General features: G+C 63.2%; 1 protein-coding gene across 1 annotated transcript; it reads left to right on the top strand.

Moving 5' to 3' along the window:
* Window positions 1–3,185: 3,185 nt before the first annotated feature.
* CNDP2 (carnosine dipeptidase 2) lies at window positions 3,186–15,632 on the top strand (the record flags this gene model as incomplete). Its single annotated transcript, XM_084251935.1, has 11 exons — window positions 3,186–3,245; window positions 4,614–4,757; window positions 7,481–7,643; window positions 9,521–9,609; window positions 10,913–11,113; window positions 11,849–11,933; window positions 12,169–12,329; window positions 13,103–13,267; window positions 14,065–14,206; window positions 14,382–14,529; window positions 15,106–15,632. The coding sequence occupies 11 exons, from the start codon at window positions 3,186–3,188 to the stop codon at window positions 15,173–15,175; spliced, it is 1,428 nt and encodes a 475-aa protein (XP_084108061.1). The 3' UTR covers window positions 15,176–15,632.
* Window positions 15,633–16,204: the final 572 nt, after the last annotated feature.

Consider the following 16,204-nt stretch of genomic DNA (forward strand, 5'->3'; position numbering starts at 1 on the left):
GCGTGAGCTCTGGGGGACCTGCATGAGCTCCTGGGGCACCTGCATGAGCTCCGGGGGACCTGCATGAGCTCCGGGGGACCTGCGTGAGCTCCGGGGGCACCTGCATGCGCTCCGGGGGACCTACATGAGCTCCGGGGGACCTGCATGAGCTCCGGGGGCACCTGCATGAGCTCCGGGGGACCTGCATGAGCTCTGGGGGCACCTGCATGAGCTCCAGGGGGACCTGCGTGAGCTCCGGGGGCACCTGCGTGAGCTCCGGGGGACCTGCATGAGCTTCAGAGGGACCTGCGTGAGCTCTGGGGGCCCTGCGTGAGCTCCCGGGGGGGACCTGCGTGAGCTCCGGGGGCCCTGCGGGAGCTCCGGGGGCCCTGCGTGAGCTCCGGGGGCACCTGCATGAGCTCTGGGGGACTTGCATGCGCTCCGGGGGACCTGCGTGAGCTCCGGGGGACCTGCATGAGCTCTGGGGGACCTGCATGCGCTCCGGGGTCACCTGCGTGAGCTCCGGGGGACCTGCAGGCGCTCGCGAGCCCCGGGCTGACTCGCTGGCCCGGCAGAACGGCGGCGGCCGGTTGCAGGCCGCGTCCCGGTCTGTCCGGGACGAGCAGGCCCGGAGGAGGGAGAGAGAGCGGGAGCCGTCTTGTCTGGAAGTGTGGCAGTTTGCGGGAAGCCACCTCCGGTGCAGCGCTGACTCATTAGAAGACAAACCAGCGAATGAAATAATTTATGATTTATTTAAAATACACATCGTTATAAATTCCAGGACTGGGGGCTTCGCGGGCGAGCGGCTTCCCGGGGTGGGGAGGGGGGGCTGCGGAGCCCGGGCCGGCCCAGCGCGGACCCTGAGGCTGCGGGAGACCCGCGGGGTCCGCCCGGGGCGAGGCTGGCGGCGCTGGGGGCGGGGCTAACGCGCGGTGGGCGGGGCGGGCTCGCGGGGCGGGGCCAGCGGGTGGTGGGCGGGGCGGGGCTAGCGGGTGGTGGGCGGGGCGGGGCCAGCGGGTGGTGGGCGGGGCGGGGCCAGCGGGTGGTGGGCGGGGCGGGGCTAGCGGGTGGTGGGCGGGGCGGGCGGGGCGACGCCGACGCCGGCCGAGGCCCGGGATTGGGCGCCGGGGGCGGGGGCGGGGCCGGGGCGCGCGGTCGGCGCGGCGCGGGCGCGGCGGGTGAGGCGCGGGGCGCGGGCCGGGGGGTCGGGGGGCGGCGCCGCGGCCGGCGGGTGCGCGCGGAGCCGAGGCCGGGGGCGCGGGCTCCGGCGGGCGCCGCGGGGCCGGGCGGGCGGGCGGGCCGCAGGCCTCCGGGGCGGCCGCGCGCGGGAGGCCCGGCCGGCGTGGGCCACAGGCCGCGGCCGGCTACGGGGCCGCGCGGGGGCGGGCGCCGGGGGGACGGCGCGCGGGGGCCGCCGGCGCACCCCGGTCAGCGCCCGCGCCGGGGGGGTTTGGGGGGGCCCTCGCCTCCCGCGGGGTTTGACCGGGGCGCCGCGTTCTGCCGCGGCGGTGCAGGCCCGACCTCGGCCTGGCTTTCGGCCCCTGTGAAGGGGAGGTGACCCCTGACCCCTCAGGCAGGGCCAGCACCCCTCCGCCTGGAGGGGACCCCTGCGGAGGGGCGGGACCTGGACCCGGAAGCCCCGCGGGTTTGCGAGGGAGGAAGCCGGGGTGTCCCGGAGCTGCGCATCCGGAGTGAGGCCCCAGACTGCACATGGGGGTCCCCCCATGTTAGCGGGCGCCTTGCAGACTTGCAGCCCCGATGCAGCATTTATGCCGTCAGTTCTTGAGGGACGGACGGGATGGGGACTTGCAGAACTGGGAGATCACCTGTGGCAGGTCCCAGGTGCTGCCCGAACCCTTCCCCTGCCCCTCGCTAGATGCGCTGCTGCAGCTGTTACTCCGGGGCGGGAGTGAGCCCCCCGGCGCGCACAGGGAAGGGGGGGGGTTGCTCTTGCTCTGGCGCAGCACTGTCACCTGGGCGCGTGGTGCCACCTTGTCTGGGTGTCGGGTGTATGGCTGAGGTACTGATGGCTGGTGGGGGCGCAGCCGGGCATACCCAGACTGTGGGTCGGAGGGAGACTGGGCTCACCTGGGCTGGATTCCTGCCTCAGAGCAGTCGCTCATCCCTGGAGGACCTTCAGGTACCTGTTCCTCTCTCCCAGGTAGAAGGTGCAGCTTGCACACCTTGTCTTTGAACCACCTTAGCTGGAAAGTCGTGGGTTAATTTCCCTGCCAGGTTAGGAATATGTGGTATTTAATGGTCTGGACGGCAGGTGTCCCTGTTTATGCTTCTGGTGCTGGGTGAGTGAAGATTTGACAGATAAAAGCAGTGGCTGAAATCACCCAAGTGTGCTTGGAGGCTTGTGGCCACAGGGTCCGGTGCTGGGGTTGAGGAGGCAGCCGGGGGCCGGACCCTGCCCAAAAACCGCAGCTCAGCCCTGCTCGCTCCTGGCGGGATGGTCACTGCTCTGCTCAGAATCCCGCGGGACTCCTGTGCCGGGCAGAAATAATAGCTCTGTAACCGTGTTATGTGGGTACACAGCACCCCTGGGGTCCTGGGACTCCCAGCCAGAGTTCTCAGCCAGGTTTCCGCAGGACCCCGCCTCCCCGGCTTCTCAGGGCTGTTTAAGCTGAGGGCGCCCCGTGGTGGAGTCAGGCTTGTCAGTGGAAGGGAGGGGAGAGGCAGGCCTGGTGTCTGCTCCGTGTTCTCCCCTGGCGGGTCACGGAGCCTGTCTCTGTACTAGTGGGAGAGACTGGAAGCGAGAAAGTGCTCTGGGGGAGGCTGGAAGCTTCTTCTGTCCTCGCCGGCCTCTTCCTGGACTCACTCCCTGTCTCCTAGCGGCTGTGTTTGGCGTGTGTGGGCTTGTGGCCGAGACTCAGGAGGTGACATCTGTGCTGGGATCCCTCGAGCGACCCCTTCCTCTGTGGTGACTCTCCAGGAGGCTTAGGAATAAAAAAGTAAATCAAGAAAGTTTTCCTGCTGGTGTATCAGGGTTGGGGGGAGTCATCAGACTGGCCTGCCCTTGGGTATGATTTGTGTACACTTGCATTAAAAAAGGGGGGGATCCGCAGAAGGGCGGTCTGTGCCGGTCACTTCCTGGACGACAGGCCGCGGGGGTGGAGCACCCTTTAAGAGCCGCGCCCCTCCCAGCCTCCCTGCACTCTGCTCCCTGCGTCCCAGACTCCAGGCTCTGCTGCTGTGCAACCATGTCGGCCCTCACTGCCGTGTTTAAGTACGTGGATGAGAACCAGGATCGCTACATCAAGGTGAGCAGTTTGCTCTGATCGTACCTGGCACAGAAACTTTCAGGAAGCTCCTGTGACTCGTGCTGTTTAAATCCAGACTGAAAAATACCTTGGAGGCAGAGAAAGACAAACGCTTACTGACAGAATGCGTGAGCTCACTCTTGTGGGGGATGTAAGAAGAGCACAGAGGGTGTAGGGCTGCAAGTGCCGCCGGGGTGGGGATTGTGGGGAGATGCGGCCATGAGGTGCAAATTTGCAGGTAGAAGGTGGAGACGCTCTTGGGGTGCGACCCCAGGTGGGACTGCAGGTGGCACACTGTACCGAGTGCCTGAGAGTTGCAAAGGGCGTATTCTCTCCACACGAGAAAAAAGGTGACTAAGAGAAATTACATGGACAGAGTCTGGAGGGCTCCTCTGCCTTCTCGTGAGATGTGTGAGCTACACGTTTGGCCTTTTTTTTTTTTTTTTTTTGAAAGATTTTTTTTTTTTAAGATTTTATTTATTAATTTATACAAGAACTGGGGTACAGGCCAGAGGTATGGGGTGAGATGATTCACCAGAGACAGAGTGGGGAAGAGAACAGGCAGACTGACTGAAACACACTGCTGAGGGGAGCAGCGGGTGAGACAGGAGAGTCTGCCGCGCCATGTGGGACCCTCGCCAGCCGCCCAGGATCGAACTGGCTCTGCAGGGGCTGCGGACAGCTTCACAGCACGGCGCTCGACCGCCTACGCCACCAGGGGAGGCCCTACACATTTGGGTTTTGATAGAAAGTCTTAATATATGTTTCTAGAAAAACAAAGCTGTTTGGAGATTTTTTGTTTACTCTCCACCCACAATTTCTAGTGGTAATACTTCTTAAAGATTGCTTTTGCATTTATTGAGCATGTCTTAAATGATTAGGTGATGTTATGTTACTCCCTTCTGGATGTCACCTTGGAGAACCACGCTTTAAACTGCCTCTTGGTAGGCGCAGTTCCAGTGAGAGTCCTTATTCTAAAAGTTACACTTTAGAGAACTTGGCCACACTCAGGACAAGTGAGCCAAGTTGGACCGTGGAAACGTTGCGTGTTTTCTGTGTCTTTGGGTTCTGATTTTGTTGGATCCAGACAGAAACTTATTTATGGAACTGTCATCTTACCTGCAGCTCATACTTAATGGTCAAAGATAGACCTTCTCGCATCTTCCTGTGCCGCTGCAGTTCTCGGGACAGTCTCAGTGCAGAGAGAATTTAAAATCTTAAACAAAATGCAGGCTCGCGGCTCTCCTTCTGGAGGCTGGTCACGCTCAGGGTGCGGTCCCCATGGCCGCTGGCACCTGAAACCAGCAGCGGTGAGCACCTCGTCCAGGGGCGCCTCTTCTGAATCCCTCTTTGCTTGTCCACACACAGAAGCTCGCAGAATGGGTCGCCATCCAGAGTGTGTCCGCGTGGCCGGACAAGCGAGACGAGATCAGGAAGATGATGGAGGTGGCGGCCAAGGACATCCAGCGGCTGGGCGGCTCAGTGGAGCTGGTGGACATCGGGAAACAGAAGGTAGGAGTCCTGGGCCTTGTGGGTGTCACGTCGGACCTAGCCCAGCGGGAGGCGCTGGGACCCCACAGTGCTCGAGCCCTCTCCTCGCCCGGCCACCTGCTGTCTTTAGGACTCGGGAGGGAAAAGCCTGGTGTCCACACTGACCTCTGAGTTCTCCCAAGAGGGTTTTGTGATGCTCAGCAGTTTTCTCCAGGAAGGGGCGCCTGCAGGGCTCCTCAAGATGACTTCAGGAAAGCCCTTTCCTAGAACTCAGCTGACTTCCCCAGCAGCAGCCGGTCAGCTGCCGACCGGGAACGACGCCACTGTGCACAGGGTGAAGGCACCCCCGGCCCTTTTTCTGACTTGGTTCCTAGAAGGGGGTCCTTTGGGGTTGGGGAGCTCAGTTGCATTTTGGGTGCAGGTTTTGGAACGATGAGCTTGGTCTGTTTTCTTCCGATCTGAATGAACAGTCTCACTCATGGTTATTCCTCTGCCTCATGTCAGCCCGCAGTTGCTGGTCAGGTGCAGGCTCCCGGCTCGGTCCTGCACGGTGGCCACCCTGAGGGTGTCCTGCGCTCTTACTGTGAGGCTGGCCGGCTTCGCTTTATCTCGGCCTCTTGCCTGAGGATCTGAATGTTATGTGAAAGCCTTGCCCTGGGGCTTGAGGTGGGGACATTGAGCCCAGCTTTCCTTCTCATAAACAGAAGCCAGGCCTGAGCGGGCAGTCTCCGTGCCCAGCCAACCACTGTGGGCCCCTGGCAAAGAAGAGGAAGGCCTCTGGCCGCCCACCCAGCACGGTGTGCTGGAGATTTCCCCCGACTCCAGCTGTGGTCACGGACGAGGTCGTACTCCCTGCTGGGGAGAATCAGCCAGATTTCTTCACGTTACTTCCCTCTAGGAGCTCAACCCTCCCCACCCCACCCCATGTGGTGAGACTCTGGTGGCACGTCCGTCACCCTCCAGCCGTCTCGTCACGACCACTGGATTTCTTCCGTTTCCACAGACATTTCAGTGCAGTTCTCAAGAACACCCTCCACAAGAGACTAAAGCGACTTCCGCATTTTAAATTGCGTAACATTTATGCTTACCGGGGATCAGCAGAGCTTGCTGTCACAAAGTTCTGCCAAGATTCTTGCCACACAGGAAGGGCCGGAAGACCTGCTCCTCCTGGACTGCTGTTCAGTTTTCAGGGGTGGGGCGGCCGGGGCCGGGTGTGGCACATGCACGTGGAGTGTCCAAGGGGCGACCTGGGCAGGTCCGTGTCCTGCTCGCCGGCTGGGGCCAGCTGGGTCCTGGTGGGCGAGGCAGAGAGACAGGCTCCAGTGGGGAAAGGTGGGCCTGGAGCCATTTGGTGTTGGGCCTCCCTGCCGAGGCCACTGCAGGAGATATCACATCCAGCCTGTGTCCGGCTGGCCACTGCCTGGGGCCATCGGGGTGAAGGGACACTGTCCAGTGGGCATGGGAGACCTGGGCCCCAAGGGCCTGACCTCCATTTAGAGACCCCTAGGAGATGGCACAGGTGTGGCTCCTGAGCCCTGGGCGGTGTAAGGGTGGACACGAACAGTGTGCCTGAAGTCAGGTCCTCGGGGCTGGGGCCTGGGCATGGGGTGGAAATGAGGGAGAAAGGTGGGACCCTTGGCAGGCACTCCTACCCAGACGGGTGCCCTGCTTCTGCTTCTCCAGACTTTGTTCTGGAATGTTCGGAGTACTTAGCGACACCCTGACTGAAATTTGCAGTATGAATTTAGTGTGATTTTCCATGAGCCCAATCGGCTTCTTAGAAAGATGCCAAAGTATTTCAGGGACTCTGTGTTAAGTAGAAATTTACATGTGAAATCTGCTGTCCTTTAAAAGTCACTTTCTTACTGAGGCCGGCTGAGGGCCAGCTGCCCCCACAGTGCCGCCCGTCACGTGAGACCAGGGCCGTGGACACGCTCAGGCCCCAGTGGGTGGCCTTGGGGCCAGGGCTGAGCACGGTAGGGAGCGACCGAGAGCCACCTGCTTAGGCATTTATGAGCGGGCTTTAGTGAACACCAGCCCTGCCCACAGGAATTCCAGCAGGCCCCTAAAGTCCATGTCCACTCAGGGACCCCCAGGACCTGGGGTTGTGGAAGGACACCTCCATCCTCATCCCAACTCGCTGTCCATTTCACCCCTTAACTGTCAATCATTACTTAGCTTCATTACCAATTCAGTGTGTGTTTCCAACGCTGTTACCACTTGCATGCATGGAAAAGCTTTTGAGCATTTCCAGGCCTAAAAATGAGCTACCAAGTCACACCTGGTTCCAGGAATAGCGTCCAACTTCCGGCCAGGGGGCACCTGTGCCGCTCTTGCCACGTGTTTCTGGGCCTCTTCTGCGCCAAGGCCCTCTCCGTGCATGACTGTAACCTGCCTACGAATTTCAAAAACAACTCCCTGCTTTGGGATAATAGTAGATTTAATCCAGTATCTTAGAAAACAGTGGAATAAGCTGCATGATAAACTCCACCTTCTTGGTACATCTTGTTATATAAAAGTTAAAAAACAGCCTTTGAAAACTTACTAAACTGTAGTTGGTAGACGACTCGGCCTTCGAGCTCTGGATCATTGAGAAGGAAACCCTTGCTGTCGAATGCCTCTGTGGCACACACAGTCTCAGGCACTGCAGCGGCGGGGGACCGAGGAGGAGACACGCGGGTGCAGCGTGTGGTGCTAGCACTGCCGCTCCCCAGGTGTGTAACGCTGCTCCCTCTCGCTCCTAGCTCCCTGATGGCTCCGAGATCCCGCTGCCGCCCATCCTGCTCGCTAGACTGGGCTCTGACCCCAAGAAGAAGACCGTGTGCGTTTATGGGCACCTGGATGTGCAGCCCGCGGCCCTGGAGGACGGCTGGGACAGCGAGCCCTTCACCCTGGAGGAGCGCGAGGGTAGGGGCGGGCGCCCGGGGTCTCGGGCATCCAGAGAGCCGTGAGCCGCCCTGTTCCAGGGAGAGCGCTGGCCTCTCCTGCTGGCCTCTCCTGGCTGGCCTCTGTCCGGAACAGTTTGTTTCTCCTTAATCTAGAAATTGGGTTCTGGAAGTTTCCAGGTGTGCAGCAGGTGGCTGACACTGGGCAGCCTCCCCTGCTTGGCGGAAGCAGGTCCCTGCAGCCTGGGTCGCTGGGCTTGCAGCCGGGGCAGTACCGACGCAGACTCGGGGCCCTCTCCCGCCACCCCCACCCCCCACCTCCCATGCATCCCTGCTGTGGGGGTGGTCCCCAGCTCCCCACGGACTGCTGGGAAGCGGGTCTCCCCCGCCAAGCACACCCCCCTCCCGGCTGCTGCGTGCTCCCGCATGGCGCAGGACCCACCCTCCCGCCCTGCCTCAGCCCTCCCGTTTCTCACCTGCCCAGCCCTGTGTGCGCACCTTGCTCCCGGGCCACGTCCAGTTGCCTCTGCTGAAGGCCCTTCTAACCAGAGGTGCAGCCTCTGTTCTGGCCTCTGCCTGGCCCGGGTCAGCTGAGCTGTTTGCTCTTGGCCAGCAGAGAAGCCGTTGGCTGAGCCACGCGGGGTCGGGGCGTGGCCGTCCCGAGATGTGGCCACTGCGTGTGCCTGGGGCTCCTGGTCCGCACAGTCCACACAGGGTCCATGTCTCCACCTCTGGCCCACCCCACCCTCTCCCCCCCTCCACTACCTGCATCAGAAACTCGCGTATCCTGCCCCCCCATGCCTTCCCTCGGCCCCTGGTCTTCCCCGCTGAAGGCCTCAGGCTTGTTGGGGTCCTGTGTCCTGCTCGCTGCTTCCCTCCTGCCCCACAGACATCAGCCAACAGCAGAGACAGGCGGGGGGCTCCATGGTGCTCCCCTCTTCCCCAGCGGGGCTGTGCTTCCTGACCGCCCCCACCTGAGCCCCGCACACTGCCCATGGGCTGGTTCTCTCGGGCCTCCCCACCACGCAGACACACAGACAGACACCTTCAGTGGACATGGGGGCTCGGGGACGCTGGGCTCCCTGCTGGCACCACATGCCCGGGGAAGCGTCCCCGCACACGTCCCAGGCCTGCGGCCGTCGCCCAGGCGCCCTGCCCTGAGGGTACCCACCCGCACCTCCGTGCACCCGCCTGCACCTCATTCAGCCAGTCTTTGCCACAGCCAGGGGCTCTCAGCAGAGGAGCTGTGACCCTCTGAGAGTCAGTTTCGTTCCCAGGGTGATGTCAGCTCTGGCCTCCCACGGCCCGGTGGCTCTCGAAACCCTCAGCACTTGGAACAAAGAATGAGGAAGTGAAGTGGGGACCAGCCTGGCTGGCTGAGGGGGTGCTGGGCCAGGCCGACATCCTTGCCTCGCCCTGCTGTCCCTCGGGCCCAGCCCTAGGGCTCAGGACAGGGCTGGACGGGGCACAGGAGCCTGGGCTTGTAGGTCGCCCCCTCCCCGCTGTGCCCACGCAGCCGGCAGCCCCTGTGCTCAGGAGGTGCTGGGCCAGCCACGCCGAGCAGCAGCAGCCCAGCCTGGAGAAATGAGTAGCAACAGACATAGGTTCTGCTCATCAAATTAGGCAACAGAATTGCTGGGGCGGGGGACTTGGAGCCCCCTTGTGATGATGATGACTGGGCCTCCCCAGCTGGGGCTGCTTTCCTGGGCTCGGCTCTGGGGGTGAGCCCGGCCTCGGCAGGAAGGGGGAACGGCGGTCAGCTAGAGGTGGGGGACCTGGAGCGCACAGTCTCTGGATACTTCCAGCAATAGAATTAGTGCTGAGAGGCTGAGGTGCTTGCCGGGGACACACCGTTCTGCCCCCCAATCGTGACGGGCGGCCTGCCGGTTGCTGTTGCAGGGAAGCTGTACGGGAGAGGAGCGACCGACGACAAGGGGCCGGTGGCCGGCTGGCTGAATGCCCTGGAAGCCTTCCAGAAAACAAACCAGGTACGGGCCACTGCCTACCCTGACTGCCCGAGCCACCTGGCTTGTCAGGACGCAGGCTGGGTCTGCTGCTCCCAGGGCAGCTTGTAAAGGCCAAAGGTCACGCTGTCAGAGGCAGCGGCATCCCCAAAGCTGTGTCAGCACATTCACTGAGATGTCAGAGCGATCAGAAGTTGTTTTCCAGCTTCAGGAAGCAGCACGTGTCGGTGCTTTACAGCTGCTCAAAGGTCGGCACCCGGCGACTGAGCAGGAGCCACCCGAAAGGAGACCTGGGCGCTGGCCTCACCTGTGCGCTCACCTGTCGGGCCTCATGACCCAGACAGGCTCACTTTCTCTGCACAGTTTTTATCCACCAAAAACCAAGTTTTATTTTTAAAAATAAATTCCTCAGCTGTGAAATACCTGCTCCTTAGCAGAACTTTGTCAACTACAGACAAAGGGTCTCTGGTCCTGCGAAACTTGCCCTCTCGCCACGTCTCCAGCTGCCAGCCTTGTTGCCATCACGAGCGTTGATGAGCTGGCCCGCGCTCGCGTCTTGTGCCGCGGTGAAAGGAATAAGCAAGCCTTTTTGTCACAGTCTGGTGGGGTGCAGGGCCTCTGGGCCAGCAGTGCTGAGCCCAGACCTGACTGTCGCAGGGGCCACGAAGGGTCGCCCTTCTCCAGGGCCTGTGGGGTGCTCAGCCTCAGCATGTACGGTCAGAACCTCCCAGGGCAGCCCCACCTGCCCCTGCTGCACGTCCCGCGTGCCCGGCAGGAACGTGAGTGGGTGTCCTCTGGGGCAGTTCTGAGCCAGGGCTTGGTAGATTTCAGTCTCCTCTGGGGCCCTGATTCCGAAGCCACCTGGTTCAGGGTTATTTCCCGTCTGCGGAAGGGGCTGCCCACCTCACCATGCATCAGGGAGCAACCTAGGGGGCAGCGAGGCCAGCTCTGGAGAGGGGCCTTGAGTGCGTGGGGTGGAGGCGGCTCTGCAGGGTTAAGAGGGCCGCCCTCCCTCCCATGTGCTGGGCCCCCGCCGGGGAAGCAGACTGTTCCTGGGCCCAGCCTTTCCTTTAGAGAGAGCAGCTCCAGCTGCTGGGATGAGTGCGGGGACCCCGGGGTAGGCGGGAGCAGTGCTCGGGCTGTGGAATTCCTGGATGGAGTCCACTGAGCCAAGTGTCACTTCCGGCCCCAGCAGCCTGAGTGATTGGGTGGGAGGAAACGGGTTTGAAGTTCGTGGCTTCAAAACATTTGCTGACTTTCTGTTGTTTTACAAAATAAAAGTACCTGAAAGCTGTACCTTCCCTAATGCTCACCCCCCGCCCCCCAGGAGATCCCGGTCAACATCCGCTTCTGTCTGGAGGGCATGGAGGAGTCTGGCTCCGAAGGCCTGGATGAACTGATCTTTGCGCGGAAAGACACGTTCTTCAAAGACGTGGACTACGTGTGCATTTCCGACAACTACTGGCTGGGGAAGAAGAAGCCCTGCATCACCTACGGCCTCCGGGGCATCTGCTACTTCTTCATCGAGGTATCTCACCCGCCTACCCGGCAGAGGCGCCCCCTGCGGCTCCCCCAGCCCTGCACTCCCTGCCCCTCCGCCGCCTGCAACAGGCGGCCACGCTGACCGGAACCTGCCTGGCGCCCTGTCCTGTGTGAGGCAGGCCCTGGTGTACCCCAGGCAGGGCCACTCATGCTCCGTGGCCCCAGGCCACATGCATGCATCTGCGAGCCGGGAAGGCTGGTGCTGCCCGGGACGCTGAGCAGGGTTAGCGGGGGCCCGACTCAGACTGGAGCCTCACCAAGCTCTTCAGACGCGCGTCCCTTAAGAGTTAAAATGTTTCCTTGTCAGCCCGAAGCTCTTGTCCCCTAATCTTGAGGAAACTGAGACGTCGCACTGGCCAGGCCGCGCTGGGCTCCCACCCACAGACCAGGCAGGCCGCAGGGTGGCTGCTGGGGAAGTGGTGGCTGTGCGTGAAGCTTTTCACGGACTCGGGGTGCTGAGCGCTCCCCGTGCTCCTCGCCGTCTGCCAGCGGCCCGGTGCCCCGGGCCAGCACCTGGGTCTACCGTCGTTGACGTTCCTGAGAGTATTTTTTTTTTTTTTTTGATGCTTCCAAGTCTTGTGATTTCAGAAGCACCTTGCGTTGCTCCTTGAGGGGACACATTTTAAAGCCTTCCTGCCAGGGCTTGGGAATGTTCTCTGTAATGTGTTGTCACCCCCGGGTTACGCTGCCCCACAGCAGCGCGTGTGACCTCTGTCCCCAGGTGGAGTGCTGCAGCAAGGACCTGCACTCCGGCGTGTACGGCGGCTCGGTGCACGAGGCCATGACAGACCTCGTCACGCTGATGGGTGAGCAGGGCCTGGCCGCAGGCACCCTCCACCGTCCCCACCAGCCACACCCCACCCACTCCACCCCTTGAAAGGCCCACGCACATCATCTCTGCCCCTATCTCCTGCACTGGCCCGCCCTCCTGCAGCCCCTGCACAGGACTGGGGCCTGGGGCCACGGCTCCCACACCCACCCTTCAGCACATGCCACCCCGCCCCCGCCCGCTGAGCCCGCCGCCTCTGTCGGTCCCTCCAGGCTGCCTGGTGGACAGGAAGGGGAAGATCCTCATCCCTGGCATCAACGAGGCCGTGGCCCCCCTGACGGAGGAAGAGCTGCAGCTGTACGAGAAGATCGACTTCGACCTGGAGGAGTACGCCCAGGATGTGGGGGCCGAGACCCTGCTGCACAGCTGCAAGGTGCCCGCCCGCCCGCCCAGGCCGTCTGTCCGCGTCTGTCTGCCAGGCTGCCGGGTGCTGGCCAGGAAACCCGCGGCGGGGCGTGGAGCCCAAGCATTCCTGTGCTGTCCGCACACGCAGGAGGCCCTGGGATGGGTGGGGCGGCACGGAGGTGGGGAGCCCAGGGAGCTGGGCCCGTCCACTGGTGCAGGACACTCTTCACCCGGGCCCAGGAGGTGGCCTAAGCCGTACTCGTCCCGGCAGGACGGGCAGGCTCTGAGGACGCTGCTGTCCTCCCACCCCGCTGCCCCAGAATCAGCGTCTGCCCTGGGGCCAGGCGTCCCCTTGCGCTAGCCCCGGACGTTGAGTGGCTGAAGCCTAAGAGCCCAAAGCCCCAGCGGCTTCTCGGCCAGGCAGCCATGTGGGTGGTCTGTGGCCTCTGCTGACGCGCCCACTGCCGGGAGGCCTGGGGCCATAGAGCCCAAGATGCTTGGCGGGCTGACTGGCCACGGGCTCCCCCAGGACAGTGCATGGCTCTGGCCTGCCTCTCCCAGTGGGTTCTGCCCCCAGAGGGGGGCCTGTGTCTGCTCCCTCTTCCTCCTGGAGCCTCAAGCCACAGTGTCTCACAAGGCCCAGAGCACAGCAGGGAGACCAGCCCCCCACTCCACCGCGGGCCAGGCAGGCGTCCCCGGGGTGCGGCTGGTGACCAGGAGGGACGCCCCAGGACACAGCAGGGAGGCCAGCCCCCCAGGACACCCCAGTCACCGCTGTCCTAACCCACGTCCCCCCCGCAGACAGACCTCCTGATGCACCGCTGGCGGTATCCATCCCTTTCCCTGCACGGAATCGAGGGTGCCTTCTCGGGGTCGGGTGCCAAGACCGTGATCCCCAGGAAAGTGATCGGCAAGTTCTCCATCAGGCTCGTGCCGAACATGACCCCTGAGGTGGTCAGCGAGCAGGTAGGTGGGGCTGCGGATCAGGCTGATGGGGCTTAGGCAGCTCGAGCCAGGACGTCTGGGCTCCTGCCAGCTCGGGAAGGACCGGGGATGAGTAGTTCAGGAAGGGCAGGGGCGATGGGGCGAGGCCAGACAGCGAGCATCCCGTCAGCGACCCCGTCACTGCTGAGCCAGCTGCACTCTGACCTCTGACCTCTGACCTCACCTCAAGTCAGCGCTGACTTTGGCCAAGTCTGCTATTGCGCGTGTCCACAAGCGCCTTCTCCGGGCCTTGAGGAGGAGAGTGGGCAGAGAGGCCCAGAGGGGAGGGCACCGGCCCACAGGCAGGTGTCGCGGAGATGGGGGTGTCCCGGTCCACACCTGGCCCCGCAGCGCGGGTGTGATCAGTTCTACAGAGACGCCAGGAGCGTCCTTGAAACGCTGTCCCAGCGCGGAGACACTGCCGCGGGGAGCCAGCTGCGGTTAGAGCATCGCCCACACCTTCGAGTGTGTGGACGCTGTGTCCTGGTACACTTTTGCCGTCAGCACGTAGCTCCATGTTTGGCAGCAGAAATGAGACCCGCTGTGGAGTCACAAAGACCCGCTGGAGACTCCCTGCAGAGCCGCGGAGACGGGCTGTGGCCCGCGGAGGCCTGCTGCAGATGCGCTGAGCCCTCCGCGCGCGTTGGAGACGCTCTGTAGCCAACTGCGGACCACTGCGGACTCCAGCGGACTCCAGCGGAGTGCTGACTGGCATTGGGGCAGATGCCAGCCTGGTGATGCCAGCCTGGTGATTCTGGGTCTCTTCGTTTGTGGCACAGGTCACGGGCTACCTGACTAAGAAGTTTGCTGAGCTGAACAGCCCCAACAAGTTCAAGGTGTACATGGGCCACGGAGGGAAGCCCTGGGTGTCCGACTTCAACCACCCCCATTACATGGCTGGGAGGAGAGCCCTGAAAACAGGTCAGGACGCCCCTCGGCGCACGCCCTGCTGGCCGTCTGGGGGCTCTGCCCTGGGTTTGGGCACGGAGCTGCCCCCTGAGGAGCATCACGGGGGGCGGCCACCCCAACTCCGAGGTCTGGGCTGTCCTCAGCCTGGGGCCTGCAGCTCACCACTGCCTGGGCTTCTCCCCCACAGTTTTTGGCGTTGAGCCGGACCTGACCAGGGAGGGCGGCAGCATCCCCGTGACGCTGACCTTCCAGGAGGCCACAGGCAAGAACGTCATGCTGTTGCCCGTGGGCTCGGCCGACGACGGTGCCCACTCACAGAACGAGAAGCTCAACAGGTGGGTGCGGCTGCCAGGCCTGCATCATGGGTGCCCAGGGCGCCCCACCAGGCCCTCCACGCCCTCCTGGTCCCGCTGCTGCCCTGTGCCCCTCCTCCAGCATGTACCCCTGCACATGGTGGAGGAGTCAGGACACTGCAGAGCTCCTCCCACTGGAGAGGTCGCAGGTCTGGGCTGGCTCACCGGGCTCACCCTATCCTTGGCATGAACAGCTGCGCGGGCTCCTGGAACCTGCAGGGAGGGGCGTGGTGGCGGAGGGTTTGCAGCCATGAGGCAGGAGGCCCTGGCCGTGCAGGAGCCACGGATACAGGACGGGCCAGAGTGGGGTCACCAGGGCGGCCGGACGGGCTGACGCAGAGGGTAGAGGTGGCCACTTGTGTCTCCGGTTAAACCAGAGCCGCCACTAGTCCACGGTGCCCGTGGGGCCGAGCCCGTGCCTGATCACAGGTGGCCGCAGTCTCCAGGCCAGCAAAGCGCGGCCACAGTCCCAGTCAGACACTCCCGAGTGCCCCGTGTCCCTGGACCTCAGCCGTTCCGGGGCGCCACCCGCGCTGACCACATGCTCTGCTCCGCCAGGCACAACTACATAGAAGGCACCAAGATGCTGGCCGCCTACCTGCACGAGGTGTCTCAGCTGAAGAACTGAGGACCCAGCTGCGTGGGTGCCCGGAGCAATCCCAGCATGACCCTCGTCCTCCTTCCGTCGCTCGGGACAGCGGCCTCTCCCTCGACCCTTCTCAGATCACACAGCTGCCCAAGAACAACCAGGCAGCGCCCGCCTGTCCCCTGGGGGCGGTCCCTGGGCCCAGCGGTCAGCGATGTTGAGCCTGGGGCGTAACAACCCTGGATGACCACAGGTTCTCAGAGTGGTCAGTGACTTTGTCCCACAAAACAGCCAGGGTCTGGCAGGACAAGTCCTGTGCAAGGTTCTGCCTGTCGTCCAGCTGGGCTGCACAGAGCGCTCCAGGCCCCATCTCTGGTCCGCGGCGGGGTCTCCCCCGGCATCTGAGGCTCGAGGGGCCTCTTTCTGGAGGAGGCCTGGTGTTGCCTGTTTCTCCTCGTTGTGATCGCCCCAAACCTCATCTCCCTGGCGGGTTCTTCTGTCTCAGTCTGTGCTGCTGAATAAAGGAGGAAGTGAAGCCTCTGGGGGTGCTGCCCCCTGGGTGGTTTTGTGCTCTCAACAGTCAGGACCCATCGGACTTGGGGAGCTCCGTTACCTCTCCCTCAGCTGCCTGCCCAGACGCTGTGTTCAGCCAGAGCCACCGCAAACTGCCCAGCCCCTTGCGCGCTCCGCCCGCCCCCCGCCCAGCGTGGCACAGAGGCCTCCGTGGCCTCATGTCTTACGGGGGCGCCTGTACCGTTGGCGTTTCCCCGGTTAGCCTCTCTGTGGCCAGTGTAACTGTCAGAGGGGAAGGAGCGGAGGGACCATCTGCCCCGAGCCCTGACCCACGCGCTGGGAGCCTGCCGTGACCGGCAGCCAGGTCTCCTCCGGTGGAGAGGGGAGGCGGAGGGACCGCAGCCTGCCGGGGTGAGGGCCCAGCCCAGGAGGCTGGTCTCATGAAGGGGAGCTGGGCACAGAGGCGCCCAGGGAGATGCGGTGGGGATGACAGCAGAGCGGGGACACGACAGGGACACCAGTAATCACCAGCCGCCCCGGAAGGCAGGATACACGCCC

The sequence above is a fragment of the Talpa europaea genome (assembly GCF_964194135.1).
Source record: "Talpa europaea genome assembly, chromosome: 13".
Lineage (NCBI taxonomy): Eukaryota > Metazoa > Chordata > Mammalia > Eulipotyphla > Talpidae > Talpa > Talpa europaea.